Genomic DNA, 22,588 nt, shown 5'->3' on the forward strand with positions numbered 1-22,588 from the left:
GGGGTCTTCGTGCTTGTGGTCAGCATGGAGTCCTTCCTCCACCGGATGTGGGTCTTAGTTTTTGCAGAACAGCTCCAAGGTATGAGTCAGATTTTCATGAATAATTGTGACTCTGTATGTGCTCAGTTGTGTCTGACTCTGCAGCCCCTGGACTGAAGCCGCCATGCTCCTCTGTCCATGGGATTCTCCAGGCAAGAATACTGGAGTGGGTTGCCATTTCCTGCTCCAGGAGATCTTCCTGACCCAGGGATCTAACCTGAGTCTCCTGCATCGGCAGGCGGATTCTTTACCACTGAGCCACCTGGGGATCCCATGTGTGATTAGGACTCAGTTTTATAGCTAACTATCATTTCCTGATCGCTTTTCCTTTGCTTCTGTGTTCCCTCACTTCCCTAATTAGTAACCGCTTGAATGTGCTCTTAAGAACTCAGGGAAGGCCTGAGACCACAGCCTTTTGCTATTGGGTTGGCCAAAAATTTCGTTTGGGTTTTTCTGTTACCTCAGCTTTTTGGCCAAGCCAACACAAACAAGAAATGAGGGGGTGGTGGGGGCGGGGCTGGGAGCATGGAGAATTCCCTGGAAGACCAGTGGTTAGGACTCTGAGCTTTCACTGAGGGCCTGGGTTCAATCCCTGGTTGGGGAGCTAAGGTGCCACAAGCCGCATGGCACAACCAAAAAAGAAAAAGAAACAGGGTGCTTTTGCACCCACGAGGGCCCCATAGGGTCCTGCTTGATTTCAACAGGAGAGCATTCTCATTTGTCTGCTGGAAATGACCATGCCAGCAGAGTGGGCCTTTCCAAAGCCATTTTGCTTCTCTTGGTACATCTGGGCAGGGAGAGAAAGCCAGCCAACCAGGGTGAAGGCCAGTCAGCTTCCCTCCCCTGCAGAGACCACTGGAGCAGGCTGGGGCAGGGCACCTATCGGGAGCCAGCCCCAGGGCCTTGGCCTCTCGTGCCACCTGGAGAACGTCCCAGCTACCACTCCCTGTTTGCAGAGCTCCCAGTGGCTTGGAGCTGCAAATAAACATCCTCTCACTTTGGGAGAGATGGGAAAGGGCGAGGACAGTTTATCACTCACCCATCAAATGTTTATTGAGTTCCTGCATGCGTGCATGCTCAGTCACTCAGTCGTGTCCCACTCTCTGCGACCCCAGGGACTATGGCCTACTGGGCTCCTCTCTCCATGGGATTCTCCAGGCAATAATACTGGAGTGGGTTGCCATTTCCCACTCTAAGCAATGTTCCTGACCCAGGGATTGAATCTGAGTCTCTTGCGTCTCCTGCATTGACAGGCAGATTCTTTACCACTGCGCCACCTGGGAAGCCCTATTAAGTACTTACTCTGTGGCATAAAAGATAGTCCTCTGCTTGGAATCAGGAGAGAAGTTGAGGAAAGCACTCAGCCATGGAATGGACACGTACTGTTTGCCAGACCCCAAGCTATGCCCTTTTCGTTCATTATTTATTGCTCACCGCAGCTCTGTTAGGGATGCACTATCATCTCTTTTTATAAATGAGGAACCACAATCAGTGAGATTACAGTATCATGACAATCACTGAATGAGAAACTGACCATGAACTGCTTTCACAGCCGATAACACTTATGCAAATACAAAGTATTATTGTTCTATAAGGAGGTAAGGAGAGGAAGTAGGTGTCCTATAAGAAACCCCTCTTCCTGGAAGATGGAAAACTCTCAGGAGCAAACAGCCACGCAGTGACTCTTGAGGGACACCGACGTTCTAGCTTTGTCCTCATCACCTCTGGTGGCCCAGGGACTTTAGGAGCCAGATGGAGGAAGGGGTGTAGAAGGGGAGGTGGGACCAGGGAAGGGGAAAGGATGGACTCTGGGGCGGGTCAAGGCCACGAGCTCCAAACTGGACTTCGGAGTGTCTGATAGGATCTTATCAGGGATTTAGCAGGGATGTGATGGTGTCAGAGGCAGGATGGGAAAGACCAGGATTGAGAGATCTGGTTTCAGGAAGGCAGCCGCCAGCCACGGAAGCCACGAGAATCCCATGTTCCCCACGGGCCCCCTGCCAGACGGGCTACCTGAGAGGCCAACCCACCGAGGACAATGCTTCCTCCTCCCTTCAGCTGAGGCCTTTTCCTTCCTGGCCTTTCCTGGGAAGAGAGGGAAAACAATCGAGCCTGACCGTTTACATCCAGGTATTTGCACCCACAAGCCTGGGCTTCTAAACCGAACACCACATGTCCATCTGGCCACTGCCGTGGGCCAATCGCGCAGCAGGCAGACTCTGCAGGTGCCTTCCATTCAATTCTGACTGCCAAGTCCCAGCGTGGCAGCCCATTGTCTTTCTCTCCAGGGTTTATGGGCCCAACTTTGGTTTTCTCATCTCTCCACTATGATGATAAAGACACGTCAAGCCTCAATCCAGAACTCATATATGTCAGGACTTCCCTGGTGGTCCAGTGGCTAAAACTCCATGCTCCCAATTCAGGGAGCCTGGGTTTGATCCCTGGTCAGGGAACTGGATCCCACATGCCACAACCAGGACCCAGCACAGCCAAATAAGTTAAAAAAAAAAAAATATATATATATATATATATATATATATATACACACACACAGAAAACTCATATACATCGAGAGAGAGAAAGAGAAGTGGAAAGAGAAAGCATGGCTAATTTGGACGCTGGGGATGTAAGCAGTGTAAATTTGGAGGGAAATCTCAATGCCCTAGCTGATTAGGAAAGAACTGTTAAAACCCGGGATCTGCTGTGCTGCCCAAGGAACATTCTGGAAGTGGCAGCGTGGTCACAGTGCCTGGAAAAGGCTTGGATGAAATGTTTCATCTAATGCTGTTTGCTGGTTAGTTTGTTGAGGAAACCATTTCCTTGTTTAGACCACAGAGCAGCCTCCTCCCATTCCCTGGAACTTGAACTGTCATCAAATTCCACATGGCAGCCTCTGTGACCTGGCTTCTGGGCTGGCTGTGGCTGGCCTGGCCAAAGAGGCCTTGGGCTCAATGACGTTCACACTCTGAATATGCAGGTTGCATTGGATCTTACTTTTCTTTTAAATTTTATTTATTTTTTTGGTCTCACTGAATCTTCATTGATGATCACGGGCTTTTTCTAGTTGCGGTGAGTGGGGGCTGCTCGTCAGTGGACTTCTCATCACAGCGGCTTCTCTTGTTGCAGAGCACAGGCTCTAGGCACATGGGTTTCAGCAGTTGCCGCACAAGGAAGGGCTCAGTAGTTGTGGCTCCCGGACTCTAACGCACAGGCTCAGTAGTTGTGGTGCATGGGCTTAGTTGCTCCAGGGCATGTGGCATCTTCCCAGACCAAGGATTCAAACTGTGTGTCCTGCATTCCCTGTGCCACCAGGGAAGTCCTGGATCTTACCCTTACAGCTCTTTCCCACTCTCTGTCTACATACTGGTAGCAGCCTTCTGAGGGTAGCTGGATGCAGCCTTCTGAGGATATCTGGATGTGACTCGAACGAGTCCTTGTAGCGACTTCCCTGGTCTTCCAGCGGCTAAGACTCCTGGCTCCCAATGCAGGGGGCCCAGGTTTGGTCCCTGGTCAGGGAACTAGATCCCGCATGCTGCAACTAAAGATTCTACATGCCACAACTAAAAAGATACCACGTGCTACAGCTAAGACCCATTGAAGCCAAATAAATAAATATTGAAAACAAAACAGGGACTCCCCCGGTTGCCCAGTGGCTAAGACTGAGCTCTCAATGGTGGGACCCTGGGTTTGATCCCTCGTCGGGGAACTAGATCCCATAAACAAATAAAAACTAGGTATTTCAAAACACAGCAAAACAAAGCTAGTGCTTTCAGCCGCCACGTGGTATCCACTGAACAAGACCTCTTGGTTTTTCAGGTACTGCTCATCCAACACCAGGACAGCCTCTCCCAGGCCTCCCCTCACAGACGGGGCTGCCAGGATCAGAGCCCCCACTGGTCCCTTCTGTGTCACTAGATCCTTCCCAAAGCAGAGCTGTTTCCCCCTGCATTCGTGTTTGGGAATGTCTCACTGAAAACTCGAGGAGCTGTAGAACTGTAGACATTCTTTATTCAGAGCAGCAGGGCCGACACGCTGTAGTCTCTCCTGGCTGACCCAGCGGACACAGCCCTGTGTGCCAAAAGGCTTTTCGGGTGGTGTTTGTGTAGGCAGGGTGCCCCTGAGCAGGGCTACAAATGATCTCAGCAAAGTCACCATTTACAGAAGATGGGAGGAGAGTGAGAGAACATGGGGTGAGAGACTGACCACCTCCATCTTGGCTGACTGTTATTGCCCTCCAGGGTCAAAGCGCTCTTCCGGTTTTTCTAGGCCACTTCCGTTCCCGTTATGACCCCAGTGTGAATCTCAGAAGCTTACTGATAGATGCCACACTGAACTCCAAGTCCCTCCGAATCCTACAACTCAGAGGCTTCACTTGGACCCAGCAAGTCACACTCACTTGTCACACTTGTCACACCCAACGCCTCTCCCCTAAGAGAGGTTCCTCCCAGGAAACCGCTGGGGAGACCAGGACCCTCCCACCACCCTCCAACCAGTCCCAATGTGACTCAACACGCGACTGCATGTGAAGCCAGAGCTTAAACTAGACTGAAACCCCAATTTGACCTGCAGCCTCATGGAGCCTGGCCAGGCCTGCAGGACGGAGAGGCAGAGCATCTGAGGGGCTACAAATTGGGAACCGGTTTCACTGGGGAACAGCAGAAGCCAGGGATCGAGCACCTCTATGCCTGGGGCCCACATATGGAAACAGGTGCTCAAACTATAACAAAACCAGGCTGATTGTGTCAGTCACTGAAGGAAAGTCTGCATAAATAGAGCTCGGAAGACCAGGCTTATCTCTCAGGATTGCCCAATGGGCAAAGTAAATATTTAGTCCCAGCCCTGGAATGGTGCCTGCTAATTCCGTGCTATGCTATCATTTTTCCCTTTATTCACTCACCTGCCAACATTTGCTGCCAGTCCCACCCTGAATGGCCAACCCTGGCCTGGTATCACCATCCTCCAAGGGCTCAGACGGGATCCTCCCGTTGTCTTCCCGTAGGGCATGTTGTTGGAGAAGGTGGGCAGCAGAGACTAGGAAGGCTTCACTTTTAAGATGCCTTTTGGTTGCTGTGTGAACCTCATGAGATGCAAGCCACAAATGGGAGGGACAGAAAGAGCCTGCCAGATCTAGGGAACAGCACGTGTCCCCAAGTCTCTGGCCGGACTGGTGGTTTCCACACTCAAGCTTCCCTCTAGTGAGGATGCCCCAGAAGCACTGAGTTCAAGCAAGGACTGTAGGCTTTATGTGATATCTTTTGGAAACCCGTGAATGGACTTTTGGGCCAACCCAATAGATGGGGCGGCCACTCACTGGCTGGAAACGGTGAGCTTCTCTACTCGCCGAGCCTCGGTTTCCTTCGGAAAAGTGATGGTAAGAGGGGGCGCTTGAGGATCCAATTGTCTGGGTCCAAATCCTACTAGCCAGCCCCGGCTCCCTGTCTTTCACCTCTTTATCTGAAAGTGGAGAACATACCCATCTCAGAAGCTAAGCATTGAGATAGTACCTCAAATTCTTCCACCTGCATAAACATTGGCTGCTTTGATTATACTGTTGTTATTTGTGCACAGTTGGGAGCAGCAATCCCTGCCCCAGGGTCCTTCCCAGCAGATTGAGAGCCTACTGCGTGCTCTGTGCTATTTGGACGTTTGATGGCCCCAGAAAACCCAAGCAATTGCATGTGCAGGATGTTTACTGAGGTTCGCCTTGTGGCCCAACACGGAGCCAGGGATCCTAGAGAGAAAAGTGGGGTGGTCGTGCAGGCGCAATGCCGACCTCGACAGGCCACCGCCGAAAGCTCCTTGCGGGTCACCCTAAATGGGGCCCGCCCTTTATCCGCCCCCTCCCCACCCTCCCCACCCTTGACCAGTCAATGGCTGGGGATCTGCAGAGAGGAGTGTGACCTTGAGCAAAGAGGCCTCTCCTCCCTGGAGAGGCCAAAGGCTAAAGATGTCCGAACTCCGACAGCACCCAGAGCTGGGACACGCAGTTCCTAGAAGGGGCCACCCCAAGCCGCGCATCACTGTCCCCATGAGCAGGAAACAAAACAGATGAAAAACCCCACGGTCCTGAAGCAGTTGTTCTAGTGGGAGTTGAGGTTCTAAAGGTTGCTGTCAGGATGAAATGAGATAATAGGTGTAAAGTACCTTTCAAAGGGTTTTGCATAACAGAACAGGCTTGCAGACAGGGATAACGACAGACAGATAAACAGATGGGGAGATTGCCAGGTGAAAGGACGGCAAGGAAGAGCCTCTAATGTGAATGGATGGGACTCAGAGTGTCTGGATCCTTCTCTGCCTGCACCCCAGGCTGTGACGTGGACGGGCGTTCCAGGCCCAATGGGGTCCCGCGCTTCTTAAGCCTTTCCTCAGTTTGTAAATAAAACCCTGGCATCAGGTCCCGCTAGACCCCACCAGAGCCGGCAGCCTGGCGCGGCCTGAGGGCTCCCTTCCGCCAGAGGTGGCTGGAATGATGGGCGGGAGCCTGGCTGCAGGAAGGGAGTCCTGGCACGCGCTCTAGAGGGGGGCTCCGGCGGAGACCAGGGAGATAAAGAGATTTCCCTGGCACCAGCCTCTCCCGAGGGGGAGGAAATCGACCAGCAGAAGGGCAAGCTCCAACGCCCTCCAGGGCTGAGCCAGCTGCCCTCCCCTCAAGAGCCGGATGAAACAGTCAGGTCTTCAGGGAGGGGAAGCCCACTGATTAATCTGCTCCCAGTTACCAGGGCCGTGGGCCCCTGGAGGCAGAAGGAAGCTGGCAAGGAGACAGAAGGGGGGTGGTGTCAGCCTCTTTGTCCCTCTTTTTTTTTTTCCCTTTCTGTCTTGTCCCTCTTTTGTTCACCCTTTTCTCTTGGCCTCAGTTTCCCAGGTGGGACGAGGGAAGGGCCATCAGACCCAGTAAATCCAAATATGTGACACCCAGAGCAACATAAACACAGATAAACGACAGCGATAATATAAGAGTGAAGTGATGTAAAAGTCGCTCGGTTGTGTCCGACTCTTTGTGACCCCATGGACTACAGTCCATGGAATTCTCCAGATCAGAATACTGGAGTGGGTAGCTGCTTTCTTCTCCAGGGGATCTTCCTAACCCAGGGATCAAACCCTGGTCTCCCGCACTGCAGGTGGATTCTTTACCAGCTGAGCCGCCAGGGAAGCCCAATGTAAGGGTGCCCCATGCAATTTGGGAGGGAAAGGCTAAAATGTATTTGTTGTTTATCTGAAATTCACATCTGTCCGGCAACCCTAGGTGGCTGCAGACCTTGTGCTGGGGGAGGCCTGCAGCAAATCCGGATAGGAGAGGCGCCATGGCAGACAGCAGGGACAGAGCCTGAGCTGAAGAGAGAGATGTGTCAGAGGGCGGGCGTGTGGGCAAGTTCACAGCTCCTCGGGGAAGGACCGGAGGAAGGTGAAATGGGAAGCCAGTGCCCAGGCCCTCTCAGTCCCTCAGCAGGGAAGCAGACTGCCCTCTGACCTCACCCGACAAGGCAGGGACAGGAAGGAGAGCTTCGGGGCAGCCTGGACCTCCACTGGCCCCCTGGCTCCTCCTGATGATGGACTGAGTCCCCTAGTGACCCTGGCAATGCTGGGCAAAGGTGGGCTGGGAGGTCCGACTCTGTGAACTTTTCTGTGGATGAGTGAGATGGGGTGAGGGCTGGGGGATGCCCCTGAGTGTCTGAGCAGAGAGGCAGATACAGTGTGTGTGTGTGTGTGTGTGTGTGTGTGTGTGTGTGTGTGCGCGTGTGTGTGTGTGTGTGTGTGTGTGGTGTGAGGTGGAGGAGATCCTCCCTTAGGTAGGAGCAGCATGGGTCCCCCACCACACACCAGCTGCTGACCGCAGAGGTGAGCCAGTGCTTCTGTTCTTGGAATTCCAACTTGTGCCTGCCGTTCCCTACCTCCATCCCTGGAAGAAGCCAGTTTTCCCCCAACTGTAGGCCTTACCCATCCTTCAGTGCTCTCTCTCTCTAATAATAATAATAATAAACATAATAGAGACTTCCCTCGTGGTCCAGTGGCTGGGCCCCCACTCTCCTAATGCAGGGGGCCTGGGTTGGACCCCTAGTCAGGCAATAGATGCCACAAGCCACAACTAAGACTTTGCATGCTGCAAGTAAATAAAGAGGAAGAAAACACACACACACACATGATAATAACTACAAATTATTTAATACAGCCTCTTGTTATGATATCTTGTTTCATCTTTATAGCAACCCTAAGTGGTAAATGAGCTTCCCTGGTGGCTCAGTGGTAAAGAATTCGCCTACCAATGCAAGAGACAAGGGTTCCGTCCCTGGCTCAGGAAGATCCCCTGGAGGGCATGGCAACCCACTCCAGTATTCTTGCCTGGAAAATCCCATGGACTGAGGAGCCTGGCGGGCTGCAGTCCATGGGGTCGCAAAGAGTAAGATGTATTGACTTAACAATTAAAACAACCACCACAAAGGGATAAATACCATCCTTATCCCCATTTTACAGATGAGCAAACAGGCTCAGATGGTGACTTAAATGACCGAAGTCACCTCAGAGCTAGTCAGCAGGAGAGGGGAACCAAACCCAGGTCTGTGTGGCTCCGGGGTGCCTGCTCTAGGGTGTGTACCTGTGGTTTGTAGGCCTCGGCCCAGGAGTCTTGGGGGAAAGGCTCAGATGGGGCTTTTTCTCCCTGAATCATCCGTCCCTGGCACAGAGGAAATAATAGCGTTTATTGAAAGAAAAATCTTGTTCCCAAACGTATACCCAGTCTGTTCCCTGGCCCCGGCGCCTCACCCCGCCTTCCAGGCTCTGCAGGGCCGCACATGTTGTAGGAGTCCCGTCTCGGCTGGGACGAGGGCTCTGAGGAAGGAACTGGCTTGTGACTTGTCTGTCCCGTGGCTCCCTCCAAAGGAAGCCCCTCCCTGGGCGCAGGCGGGCCAGGAACATGTCCTTGGTCCCCAGAGGAGATAATGCCTTTGTCCCAGTTGAGATAAACAAACAGAGCGGCTAGAACTCGTGTAATGTAAGGTGCAGGAGCGCCCCGCCCGCAGTCACGGGTCTGGCCTCCCTCCCAAGGTCACCAGCAGGAGCCTGAGGACAGCTTCCATCCCACCCCACTTGGATCGAAGGGCCACGCTCAGCCCAGGCCCCGAGCAGGGAAACCACTCAGCTCCATTCCTGCGAGGTTACCAGCTTTCTGGCTTCTTCCCACCCCTCACCCACAGGGGAGCACGGGCCTCAGGGGCCAGCACAGCGCGGTCTCCAACGTGGCCTCCGTGCAGGCAGGCCTGGAGTTCTTTGAAAGGGCAGCCTTCACCTATGTCCCTTTCCACCTCCAGCACCCTTGACTTAGGGCCCCTGTAGACCCCTGGACCCTCCCCTTCCCCGCCGCCCCCACCTCCCTTACCCACTCCCAACACTATCCGAACAGAGCCTCAGGAAGCAGGGCCAGCAAGTGTGCAAACGGAGAGCCAAGATGGGGAAGTTTATTTTCTAAGAATCATCTAAATACACGGGGAGTATTTTTAGCCCCTGGCTCCCTCCCAGATGCCAAATCTAAACACGGGCCGGAGAGACAGCGCGTCAGGGACACCGAGTGGCGCGTGGAGACGGGGTGGGACAGGGTGCTGTAGGACCCTGCCCTGTCCAGGCCCAGAGGTTGGATGACTGTCAGGGAGAAGGCTGGCCACGGAGCCGAGGATGCAGAGAATGACCGCGGCCTCTGACAGGTGCCCTAACCCCGCCATGTGCCTCAGCACCCTCAGCCCACGTGTGACCGCAGTACAGCCTTAGACGATTGTCCTGGAGGCCGCGGTGGCTCCAGCAGGCATTCACTGAACATGCTGGGAGCCAGGGAACTAGAAGTCAGGTGGTGGCCCAGCCCTTCAGCCACGGAGCCTTCCCCAGGCTTAGCCAGCTGCAATGCAGTGTGTGTGTGTGTGTGTGTGTGTATACACATTGTTATGCCCAATGCAAGGACTCAGAAGCAATGAAAGTAGAGCTAGGGGCTCCTCGTCGCGCCCCCTCATCTCTGGGGGAGCTGTGTCAGGAGCCAGGCCAGACTGGAAAGACTGATGCCGAAGCTGAAGCTCCAGTATTTTGACCACCTGATGCAAAAAGCCGATTCACTGGAAAAGACCCTGATGCTGGGAGAGATTGAGGGTGGGAGAAGGGGCGACACAGGATGAGATGGTTGGATGGCATCACCAACTCAATGGATAAGAGTTTGAGCAAGCTCTGGGAGATAGTGAAGGACAGGAGCCTGATGTGCTGCAATCCATGGGCACAAGGAGCTTCAAACCCATTCTCTTGAGACGGGCTCTGCAGGGGTGGGGGCCGCTCTCAGGAATACACTGGCCCCTCTACCCCAGCCTCTGGGATGTGGGGCCAGTCCCGGGGGTGGGGCCGCCTGAGTGACCCGCCCGCAGTGACCTTGCTGTGAGTGGAGCATGGACGGCACCTGCTCTGGCCGCCAGATGCAGGCCCTGGACAAGCCGTGCCTGTTCCGGGCTCCGCTGGTCAGGTTCATTACTGTGGGGTCAGAGGGGCGGCAGGGGGTGGGGGGGGCGGTGGGGGGGGCGGTCGTGCGCCTTCAGCCAGGGGGGTGGTGGTTGGAGAGGCCTAGGCTCCCCTAGTCTCTGGCAGAGATCTGGGACTTACTGGTTCTGCTGCAGTGTTATTAGTTACCAAATGTTGCCTGGAGGGCAGGGATGGGGGTGGGGGGCGCTGGAGGGGAGAGGCAGTTCAGACTTCCAAGAGAGAGAGCGCCGAGCCTGGGAGGGACCAGGAAGAGGAGGGCATAGCTGAGATCTCAGATCCCCCCAGGCTGTATGGGAACCAAAGAGAACAGGTTTCAGTCCCTACACCCCCTGCTGACACAAGCTGCCTGCTGTTGCCATAGTGACGGCAATACCCACCCCTCCACCACCACCCCACGGCTGGCTGTGTGGTCACCAGTGAAGGGAGAGGGTGCTTATTCTTGGCCACAAAGGAGAAAAGGGACAGGGAGGCTGCTATGGAGGTGGGGAGGGGGCATAACCCTTCTCTGTCCCCCAGGCCTAGCTGGGGGTAGTCAGGGCCTCTGAGGGTTTCGAAGCCCGAGAAGGCTTAGAGGTCACCTCCTCCAACCAGCTCCGCTCCAGAGGGCAGCAGCAAGCCAGGGCTTCGAGTATCGGGTGCTGGAATCCCGTGTGTGCCAGCCGAGCTCCACGTCTTCCGTAGGTGTCACCCCCAGACCGGAAGCCTGTTACCAAGGCTGTTCCCATGATCTCAGGTGGCCTTGCCCTGCAGTGGTGGTTTGAAGTGGGGCTTGGCTTCCCAGCCGGAGGTTGAGACTGGGTGGTGGCAGTGAAAGCTCCAGATCCTAGCCACTAGGCCAGTGGTCAGGGAAGGGCCCTGGGCCTTCAACTTCGCAGAAAAGAATTCCCACAAAGACGGAAAGTAGTGAAGCCAGTAAAGTATTTATTAGGAGGCAAAAGTGTACAGTACGTGTGGATAGACACACAGGCAGCCTCAGAGGGAGAGTCCCTGAGTCTCGCCCTCATGACAGTTTAAATCACTCACAAGGGGCATTTCTTCCGGGTTTCCTTTGGCCGATCTTTTTGATTGACCTGGTTCACAGTCCATCTTTGATGTAGCTCAGGACCCTCTCATGTGTACACAAGCATCTTAGCCCAGATGGATTCTACCGCAAAGGACTATGGGTGGAGTATCCCTTGACATCACTCTGCTTTGACCTCCAAGGAGCCTTTCTGCAATTATGTGGTCGAGGAGGTCTCCTGACTTGCAGAATGAGAGATGTGGTCTGGGGAGGGCCCAGCTTCCTGCCTTGATTGTCCTGCTCTTCTTGTCTTGGAGATTCGGTCCACAGGGAATGAATCCACAGTCACTTTACCCCCGGGGGGCCCATCTACCTCCCACCTCACCTGCACCAACTGACCAGGCCCTGGCCCTGGCCCCAGGGCCCCTCTTCACCCAGTAAAGCCCGTTTTTGGCCTCTTCCTCTCGTCTCATGTTCCTCCAAAATCCACTCTCAAAATCTATCTCACGCTCTTCCAAAACTCCAGCCCTGCCCTGGGACCCCTCAACCCCTGGTTCCCGGGGCCTGGCCTGACTTGGGACCTGCCTCTCGGGTCCCAGAAAAGACCTTATTTCTTTCTCCCTGTTTTGTGGACTGTCCTCTCCACACCTGCTACCTCCTAGTCTTACTCCCTCCTTGGATTCCAGGAAGAGAAAAAAACCATTAGAAACTGCCAGGGGGGAGGGGAGCCTTTATTGACAGCTCAAGGGCCAAAGACCCTGGGGTTCACGTGTGACCCCTCAGCTCCTGGACACTGCAGCAGGCTCCTGACTGCCCCCACCCCTCCCCTGCACCCGACACACTGGGCCTCTCCCCTGCCCGTTCTGCGCTCTCTCTCCCCTCCCCTCCCTCCACTCCAGGCATGAATATTGCTGGCTTCCAGATGCCCCCCGCCCCCTTCAAGTCTTCCAGTGGGCGCCCCTACCGCTGAGGTCTTCCCTGACTACCTTCCCTTCCTGGTTCAGCTGCCTCCAGCAGTGTGTCTCTTTTATTTATAGTGTCTCCAGCGAGACTGTGAACTCCAGGACGACAGGCATTTCTGTCTTATTCCCTGCCATAACCCCAGTGCCTAGAACATAGATGCGCAAGAAATATTGAGGCAAAGCAATGAACTCCACCACCCACCCTGGACAGGCTGTGTGCACACACTCTGCCCCTAGTACAGGGCGGAAAGGGCAGGCTGGGTCTCAGCTGCCTCTGCTGGGGGTTCACTGGGCAGCCTTCACCAGCCTCCTCTCCTTTCGGGGCCTGTGTGTGTGTGTGTGTGTGCACACGCACGCACTTAGTCGCTCAGTAGTGTCCAATTCTTTGAGACCCCCATGGACTACAGCCCGCCAGGCTCCTCTGTCCACAGGATTCTCCAGGCAAGAATGCTGGAGTGGGTTGTCCATTTCCTTCTCCAGGGGATCCTCCTGACCCATGGCTCGAACCCAGGTCTCCTGCATTGCAGGCAGATTCTTTATCAGCTAATTCACCAGGGAAGCCTTTCTGGGCCTCTGCTTCCTCCCTTATATAACGAAAGGCTGGACTGGAACTTCTCCAGCTGTCACTGTGTAGGAACTCTGAGGTCCCTTCTCCATTTCTCCAAGTAGGGTGTCATCGATAGGGAATTCACAAAGGTGGGAGGGGTGCCTAGTGGTCCCTGCTCAGAATAAGTCTCCAGGCCCGAGGCCCTTATCCTGGCACCCTAGGATGGGTTGAGGAGAAAAAGACAGCAGTAGTTGTGGGAACTAAAATCAGGCTTTCCTGGCCATCCAGTGGTTAAGAATCCGCCTTCTAATGCAGGGGACATGGGTTCGACCCGTGGCTGGGGAACTAAGATCCCACTTGCCTTGGGGCAAGTAAGGCCATCTGCCACCACCACTGCGCCCAAAAGGAAAGATCCCAAGAGATACAACTAAGACCCAACACAGCAAAAAAAAGGAAAAAAGAAAAAACTGCACAGATTTGGGAAAGTTTTTTCCAAAAATAGATCCATATTTTAATCACCATCGAAGTCCAATCTGAGAAGCCTGAGGGACAGAGGCCAAGCCCTCTTAAGGGCTGAGACCAGAGGTCAAGTGTCCAGGAGGGAAGGGTCACCGGAGGAAGCCCACTGTCAAGCAGGCGAGCACGGGGGCCAACAGGGTGGGCAGCGGCTGGGCCAGCAGCAGTCCCGGGGCCCCGGACCTGAAAACCTGGCGCTGGCCCAGGCTCTGCACGGGCCTGACGTTGTCCGTCATATTCACTTTCTGCTGGTCGTCATAGAACAGCTTCTGGGAGAAGGCCAAGATCTGTGGGAGGGACAGGGCTCGTCAGGGCGGGTAGGCCCTGCTCAGTGTGTGGCTCAGAGGAAAAGAATGAGGGATGCAGGCCCTTGGCGTCTGGGGCTGCGGGGCGCTGGTGGGGAGCTCGGCTTCCTAAGCTTTCGGTTTGGAGAGTGCATGGTTCCTCTTCCCACCGTCGTATTATCAGAGAAGAGTGCTTCTCAAGCTCGAGCTGGCATCAGCCTCACCTGGGGGCTTGTCGGGCCGCCCTGCGCCCGCGCCCCCGCCCCTGGGACGGCTGGTTTCCGGGAGCCGGGTAGGGGATACTGCACCCTCGTGTGGGCCCTGTGTACCTGGTCCCTGTGGAGCTGTATTGGCTTCTGGAACACGGTCCAGACCACCTTCTCGTCGCAGGTCGGTGTGGTGAGCGAGCCCAGGTAGCGGAAGTAGTGCCTCAGACTCTCCTCCTCGGGGAGCAGGTCGAAGAGGCTGACGCCTTCTTTCATTGTGGTGTTCATATCTGCGGGGACAGAGGTCACCCCCTCACACACCTCACTCAGAGCTCAGGCCCCCACCATGCAGACCTTCCTTTAAAATATATATATATGTATTTATCTATTTGGCTGTGCTGGGTCTTAGTTGCGGCCCTTGGGGTCTTTAGTTGCAGCATGCAGAATCTGGTTCCCTGACCCGGAATTGAACCCAGGCCCCCTGCACTGGGAGCACGGTCTTAGCCACCAGGCCACCAGGGAAGTCCCTGGACCCTCCTTCCTAGGACAAAGTCTCCACCCCCATCCCCTCTGCTCCTGTGACCCCCACCTCCCAGTCCCTGCCATCCTGACTCACTGGGTCTGGGGATGTCAGACAGCGCCTCCACCAGGGGCTGGAAGTTCACATTCTTGGATCCGTCCTGGAATGGGAGGGAAGGGGGCTTAAGAGAGGCTTGTGGGGAAGCGGGGTTGGGAGTGGGGTGACCACCAGTTCATTCTCCCAGTCTGGAGTGGGGGTGGGTGGGCAGTTTCTAGGACCCTGAGAGGCTCTGGGCTCCCCACATGAGGGTACACAAATCACTGAGTAACAGAGGGGACTTCCGAGCCTCCCCAGCCCCCTCCTGCCTTGCTGGGATCCCGGGCGCCTGAATCCTAGGAACCAGCCCCTCCGACCCTGGGGTGGCGGCCCACCTCCACCATGAAGGCCAGCACCGCGATCTCATCTTCGGCGAACTGGTTCTGGCTCGCATTCCCGGATAGCCCCTTCTCTTTCTCGTGCACTATGTGCATCTGGTCAGGGGTGAGTGGGATGGAGAGAGAGCCGGTCAGAGCGTGGACCGCCCTCCTCGCCCGAAGCAAGCATACCCAGGGCCCAGCCAAGGCGCCGACCCCAGGGGAAGAGGTCCCTCACCTCCATGGCAAAGCGCTCCCCGTCGAAGCTGTGCTCTGAGCCCCGATCCATCGCCCTGGACCAGTGCAGGTGCAGCTGCGTGGCTTGGTACCGGGTGCTCAGTCCTCCTCCAGCGATCGAGGGCTTATTCTCCAGCAACACCATCACTGAAGGGCACAGGAGGGTGCAGGGTCCTCGCACCCACCTCCTAGCCTCTCCCAGCCCCGTCCCAGCTCCCCCCAGGCAGGACCTTCTCTCCTATCTCCCTCCCATCCTGGGCTGCGGTCCTGAAGGGACAGGGCGAGTGGCACAGCCTGGCCCTTCCCCTGGCGCCTCACTGCCCGCCTCTCCCTCTGCACGCCCCCCACTGCCCGCCTAACACGCGGCTCAGCCTGGTCCCACCCCTCCACGCGTGGCGCCCCAGTGTTTTCAAGGCAGCGTCCAAATTCCCCAGCCTGGCTGGCTGACCCTGGGCTGGCTCTGTCCTGCACGCACACGGGGCTACACGCAGCCCCTTGAACACCCCAACTGTTGCACGCCCCCGTGCCTTTGCACACACTGTTCCTTCTTCCTAGAACCCGTCTCCGCCCCACCCCAAACTGCTTTGATTGAAAATACCACTAGAGCGTCCCCTCCTTTCCCAGGCCCACCCTGCTCTCCCTCTCTACCCCTGCCCTCCACGCAGGGCTTGTCGGCCCCTCCCCTGGCAAAGGTGCACCTCCCAGGAGGAGCCCAACCCTCCAGTCCTCAGGTAATGTGGGTCCCAAGACCAGGTGCCCCTGCTGCCTTGCCCGGGGTCTTCACCTCGCACGCCCGATACCCACCTGTATGCCCGTTGTTTTGCACGACCCACTGGTGCTTCATGTTGTAGCCAGAAAAGGAAAAGCGCCCCAGGTTTGGGTCCAGCTGAGTCTTGGCTGTGACGATGTTGACGGGGGACTGGCGGTTGTTCTGGCAGCTGCCTTCCCACTCGTCTGGCTCTGAGCAGGGAGGGAGGCTAGGCTGGGAATCAGGGGCACCTGGCACAAGGGTATGGGGCCCTCTGCCCCATTCAGGTCCACCCAGGTTCAGCAAGGTCCTCCTCTGGAGGCCAGCAGACTGGGCTGGGGGATGCCCAGCATAGAACTCCGCCCTCTCCCTCCTTCCTCCTCAACGTGCACACGAGTGCGCACGCGCGCACACACACACACACACACACACACACACACACACACACACACACACACAGAGTCAGCGAGGCGTAATGTGGGGCAGGGTGGGACTAGGCTGTGAGCTCTGGGGTACAGGACCACCTCGGATGCTCAGCTGTGAAAGGAGAATGCTGGTGATACCTGCTTCCTGGGGGTTCTGAAGTTCAAAGGAGCTGGGTGGCAGAGTGAAGGGAAGCCGTGAAGTCCCCTGGAAGGGCCACTTGCGAAACGACCCCAAGACCTGACACTGAGCCTTGTCCAGACACTGGGGGGCAGGACGGAGCCCCCACCCCACACCCCGCGGAGACGGGCTCCGTGAGTCTGGACCTCTGACACTGGGGGGCAGGGCGGGGGCGGGGAGTGCTGTCAGGCCAGCAGAGGAGGCAGCAAAGTGTGTTCCTCCCTTTGATGCTGCTGCTGCTTTATTTCAGAAGACGGAGGGCTGACTTCTTGGGTGACAGAGGTGATGACAGGAGGTACCAGGAAAAAGTCCAGGTCACTCTAAATCCCGTTTCCTGAGCACCAGGAGTGTGTGTGTGTGTGTGTGTGAAGCTGATATCTGCCTGCAGCCACCACCACCCTCATCCTTCCCACCGTCCCTGGGTCTCCATTTCTGCCTGGACGGTCCCTACCCCAAGACTCGCCGCACTTACCCAAGCAGGTGTAGTTGGAAGGCTTGACTTGAATCTGGTAGCACCAGTGTGACGCTGAAAGGGAGAGGAAGGACGTGAGGCCTGAGCAGACGCGTGTCAGTGCGGCTGCGTGCACCCATCTCTGTGAGTGCCGGCGAACTGTGTGCACACGGGTAACTGTGTGTGTGTGTGTGTGTTTATGTGGTGAGTCAGAGGCTGGGAACATCCCTGCAGTCAGAGCCCAGCTTGGCATGGGAGGGAGCTGAGGTCCTGTCCTGGGGGACAGAGGGCCCAGGAGGAGGAGACTTAAGAAGAAAAGGTAGGGATGGAGAAGGAGGCGGCTGAAGCAACCAGGCTCCGGGTGTCCCTGACGCACAGCTGGTCCCCTGGGCCTCTTGCCCGGGAGACACTGGCCCCTCCAAAGCTGGTCAGCTCTCCCCAGGGGCCAGCATCACTGTTGTTCATCAGCCACCCCCAACTAGACTTGGAGGAGAGGCTCTGGGGAAAAGGGAAGAGGAAGATTAGGGCCGGGCACCCCCCTCTCCTAGGACAACACAGCCGCGTTCAGCCTGGTTGCTTTCCCAGAGCTGATGGGTGATGGGGGAGACTAGGCTAGCCCCTCCCCAGAACACGCCCCCTTTACCTAGGCCTTCTCCCCTGTCCCACCACCTCAGTCCTGCTGAGGGTCCTGACCTTGCCTTCCCATCCCCCACTCTGCCTACAGCAGACACAGCATCGCCCTCAAAAAATGCTGCCTCAGGGATGTAGCCCTAATGAAAGATTGGCAGGAGGACAAGCTGCGCAGGGAGACCCTCTCCTCTGAGACTTCTGCTCAGTGTTTCTGTAAACCTGAAACTGTCTAAAATCAGCCTACTGATTAAAAAAAAGGCTGGGCCAGCAGAGTGGACGAAGCATTTGATCAGAGCTGGAATTCTTAGGCGGGCCACTTATGAAAGGTGGGTTTAGTGATGTCACTTAATCTCTCTGAGCCGTAGTTTAGCCAAGTGTAAAATGGAACTAATACCACCCACAGGGCTAACACCATCCACTCAGAGGATGAGAGGGAGGGTTAATGAGAGAGAGTGTTCCAGGCAGCCTGGAATTTAGTCAAGTCCTTCCCTTTCCCTTGCCTCCCTCCCTCCCTCCCTGCCCCCTCCTGTCGGGGCACAGATGGCCAAAGTTAAGGAGGGGCTGAGAGGAGAGAAATGAAGTGAGCTGGAAAGAACTCAGGGATGAGGAAATTCCTAAGAAAAGCACAGCTTCTCCAGCTCAGCCTGAGCTAAGGCCTCTAAGCACGTCCATCCCCACCCAACCCAACCTCCTCTGGGGTCCCTGCCATGAACATGAGATGGGGAAGGGGCAGGCTCTCAGAGGGAGGTGGGAGGGAGGCCAGTAGAGTGAGCATCTAGAGGACCCTGGCCCCCCACCCTCCCCCATTCCCCACCCCCACCCCCCATCCCTGGGAGCCACCCTGGGTTTCCCAGTCTCCAAGTTCTGGAGCAAACGCTTCCCCTACTTTGCTGGCACAGCCTCTTTCAGCAAAGGAGTGTCCCTGCAGTGTCTTCCCAGGCCAGTCCATCCCCTGCCTGGGACAGGGCTCTGCTGCGCCCTGTCTCTGCATCTGGGCAAGCCCCATGAGGGGCAGCAAAGGGTAGCGGCCGCTTCCCGTCCAGGCCCCTCTCTGTGCATGGGCAGAGGTGCAGTGCTGGAGCCCGTCACCTGGCCTCCAGTCCTGCTCTGAGTCTTGCTTCTTCTCTGCAGCAGACTTCCCTAACTCTTCTGAGCCCACTAGCATCCTTCCTTCCCGAGGCAAGAGGAGCTGTCACGGATCTCCCAGATCCGGTGTCCTCAGACACACTGGATGGGGATTCAGCTGCGGCCATAAAAGGCTCCCTGTGTCTCCACCTCTCAGAGGTCCCGACAGCACAAGGGGCTACTGGAGTTGAGCCGGTCCTTCCCTGTAACTGAAGCCCGGCGGGAAGGGGTGTTTCAGGGCAAGCCTGACCTGAGCCAGGCTCCTCAGGACCCAGTTCTAGCAGGTGGAACCCCCATCACCTCCCCAGAGCCCATCTGGTCCAGCCTGAGCTTTTCTTAGGAATTTGGTCTTCCTGCCTTCTGGCTGCAGCTACTGGGATTATAATGGTGACCTCTGATCCAGCGTCTTAATCACAGAGACTTTTGACCTGCTTGGTTGAGTGCCCTTGTAACTACACTCTTCAGGAAGCCAAAGCCAGAAAAAATGTGATGTTGATGAGGCCAAGGCCAGGGTCAGGTCTGTATCCAAAGGCTGAAGGTAGGGGCTGGTTTTTAGGCAAGAGATGGCAGGCTCAAACCAGCTCAGGTTCTGTGCTGGCTCGTGAGCAGGCAGCCCTTGTAGATGACTTTCAGCCCGCAGTCTCAGGCCACTTCCCAGGGGGCCGGGGAAGGAGAGGAGCTACTCGAAGGTCTTGGCTCCAAGCTCTGGGTTCTGCCCAGTCCCTCTGCCCTGACCAGGGATGGAGTGAGGGAACGGCCATTGCCAGTCACTCAGCTCCGGCCCCCCACCCTTGACTTACCCATCCCTCCAGCCCCCTGCTTTAGAGATGACTGAAGATGTTCCCTCCGGTGGACCTTGCTCACACCGCCCTCCAACTCCAGGGGGAGGGAGGGATCTTGAAAACCAGCTCAGCAAAACCCAAATATGCCCCGGGCAAAGTCTCAGTAGCTTCTGGCCAGGTCTGGGTCTCTACAGGGGCCTGTGACCCTCTCTGCTCCTCTCTCCAGGGCAGCAGATACCCTGGGAACTTCAGTGTGCCGCCTGGTCACCCTGCAGCCTCAAGCTCCCTAGGAGATGAAGCGAGGGACAGCGCTTGGCATCTCCCAGTCAGAAAGCCCCAGCACTTCTGGGGCGCACAGCTTGTTATGAGGGGGTGGCTGAGAGAGGCTCCTGGCTTGCTGGGCCCAGGCCAGTGGTGGAGCAGTCAGAGCCATGTGGCTGCAGAGCGCCTGCCATGTGCCACACTAGCACTTACACCCACTGCCTTACTGGAATCCTTAGTACGGTACCTGAAGTCAGAATTACTTTCTGTTTTGTAAGTGAGGAAACTGACTTACCCAAGGAGGAAGCTGACTTACCAAGGAGGAAAGTGACTTACCCAAGGCCATGCAGCTACCCGGCAGCCACATTAATTGCAAAGCCGTTTCTCTTTCTATAAGCCCAGCAGCTTAGGAAGCTTTCAAACCTCCAGCCCTATATACAAAAATGTTCACATCCTGCCTTCTCGCTCAGGATGCCTCTCACGTCCCCACCATGGGCCAGCTAAGTCTCTCCTGAAAGAGGCACCCACACCCTCTTTCTCTGCTACTGGGGGGGAACCCTCAACCCTTGACTCACTTCCAGGGAGGAGCATCTAGCTTTAGAGAGGAGATGCGGCCAGGTGGACCCCAAGGACCATCCGAGGGGTAGCTGAGAAGGGGAATGGCAGATAGGGGTCTCCTTCCAAGAAGATGGTTCCTCTTGGGGTGTGGAGAAGATGCCAGATCAGATTGGATCCCCGTGCCCAGACGCCAGAGGCGCCTTCAGCTCCTTATCAAATATTAACACCCCTCTCCTGCCACCTCCCACCTAGGCGAATAATTAAGGGCTCAGCCTCACCATTAATCTTTAAACGAAAATCACCCTGGCCGGAAAGACCGGCTTGGCCGGGACCTCGGGTCTCCGGATGCCCCCGGCCAGGCTCCATACACAGCGCTGGAGGTAAAAGGTGCTGGCAGCCTCCCGGGGGCAAGGAATCAGGGCGGAAAGCGGCGATGCCAGGGCCCCACCGCACCCAGTTCGTTGCCCCTGGTCGGAGCCGGGGGTAGCCACCAAGCACTGAGCCCCCGCGGGACGGAGAGCGACCCACGACAGACCGAGGAGCGCGAACAAGGGCGTGACACGCCAGAAAGGGTGAGAAAGCGGAGGCGCGCGCGGGGCCGCTCAGGGGAGCATCCTTGCCCGCAGCCCGCACGGCTCCTGGAGGAGGACCGCGGGCCCCGAGCCCCTTCGCTGGTTCCCCGGCGCCCGCCCCGCCCGGCCGCACGCGCCGCCTCATCTCGGGCGGGCGCAGCCTGGGCGCGGGGCCGGAGCTCCGAGGGACCACTGAGGGGCCACCGAGGGGTCCCCGGGCCGAAGCCCTCGTTCACCTGCACGGGCCTGGGGCGGGGCGGCGGCGAGGACCAGGAGCGCCAGCAGCAGCCGCATCCTGCGTGGGAACCGAGCCGGGGGTCGCGCACCGAGGAGGTCGCCGCGGGTGCCGTGGTCATGCCGACCCAGGTTTTATAGCAGAGCCGCAACGGGAGGGAGCCCCGACAGCAGGACGCGGGTAGCGGCTCCTCCCCCTGGCGGAGCCTCCCCTCCCCTGGCTCTCCTGATCAGAGCGCCTCCGTTCCCCGACTAGCGCTCCCGCCCCGCTCGGGGTCACCTTTCCACCAGTGCGCGGGGCCCCCTCCCCTACCTGCATCGGAGGCTGCGCCCTCCGCCCGGCTCCTCCCCATCCCACACCTGCTCTCCTGTTGGGGACTGGGAGAGCGATGTCGCAAGGTACCTGGGCCACACAAGGGTGGGACCCCAGATTCCTGCCTTGGATCATGTTGGCGTGGACCCCTGCGCCGCCCTCTCGCCTCGGGAGCAGCCAGCGTGAGGGCTTGGACCCGGCCAGAGTTAGGGGCTGGGGGAAAGAAGCTGACCTTCGGAGGGGTAGCGGAGTTGAGGGATGTGCGATGCTGTTTCTCGAATCCGGTGTTCCCCGAAAGCGGGGCTTGCTTCTCTCTCTCCGGGAGTGACCGCCGATTCCCTGGATCTTATCTCATTTTCAGCATCTCTCCCAGGCTGCTCCGCACTTAATTTCTAAGCAACCGAAAGACTGTTCTTCTAACAGAATGAGGAGGCCTGTGAATTGCTGTGCGAGGGTGTATGTGATGTCCAGCGCTGGGGATGTTGGGGCGCAGAACTGAGAAATGGATTGCCAAGGGGCTCACTGAGAGAGGAACTGATGAGATCAGAGGGGAGGGGTTGGTCCTCTTGAGACACCACCGCCCCCTGCCCAACTCCCACCCAGACCCCTGAGATAAGATGGGAAGAGAAGAGACTGGGGTCTGAATGGACCTCTCCTTATCTCATCTTTCAGAATCTTCAGAGCAGTTTAAGGATAGGAGACTTCCCTTGGAGGAGGCTCTAGCATTTGGGGAAACCGGGCTGGGCCCTCCCTAAAAAGGAAGCTGCCTCTGGTCCCAGGAGGGCTGCTCCCTCTCCTGGATTTGGCCCGGGGCTGCAGGAGACCCCTTCATGGCTCTGGGTACTGTGTGTCCCACGTGGGGTGGGGGCGTCTGTGAGAGTTTCAGAAGCTCACTCGGACTTGGGTGGGGAATGTGGACTTGGGTGGGCCTGGGCCCCCTACATCAACAGGAAGCCCCGGTTTTCTGGTCGAGTCGCTTCCCCATCCGCTGCCAACCTCTCAGCCCCCACTGGCCTTTGAACCTAGGCGAGAGACCTCTGAAGAGGGATCGCCTCCCCCAGAATGATCCAGGCAAAGGGGCTTC

General features: G+C 56.8%; 1 protein-coding gene across 1 annotated transcript; it reads right to left on the bottom strand.

Moving 5' to 3' along the window:
* Positions 1-13,527: 13,527 nt before the first annotated feature.
* On the bottom strand, positions 13,528-21,348 carry CA4 (carbonic anhydrase 4). The gene is made up of 8 exons (XM_019982379.2): positions 21,194-21,348; positions 17,051-17,104; positions 16,032-16,187; positions 15,229-15,374; positions 15,009-15,107; positions 14,674-14,737; positions 14,181-14,347; positions 13,528-13,854 (listed from the first exon to the last, which is right to left on the bottom strand). The coding sequence occupies exons 1-8, from the start codon at positions 21,249-21,251 to the stop codon at positions 13,660-13,662; spliced, it is 939 nt and encodes a 312-aa protein (XP_019837938.1). The 5' UTR covers positions 21,252-21,348; the 3' UTR covers positions 13,528-13,659.
* Positions 21,349-22,588: the final 1,240 nt, after the last annotated feature.

The sequence above is a fragment of the Bos indicus genome, chromosome 19 (genome assembly GCF_029378745.1).
Source record: "Bos indicus isolate NIAB-ARS_2022 breed Sahiwal x Tharparkar chromosome 19, NIAB-ARS_B.indTharparkar_mat_pri_1.0, whole genome shotgun sequence".
In the NCBI taxonomy this organism is placed as follows: domain Eukaryota; kingdom Metazoa; phylum Chordata; class Mammalia; order Artiodactyla; family Bovidae; genus Bos; species Bos indicus.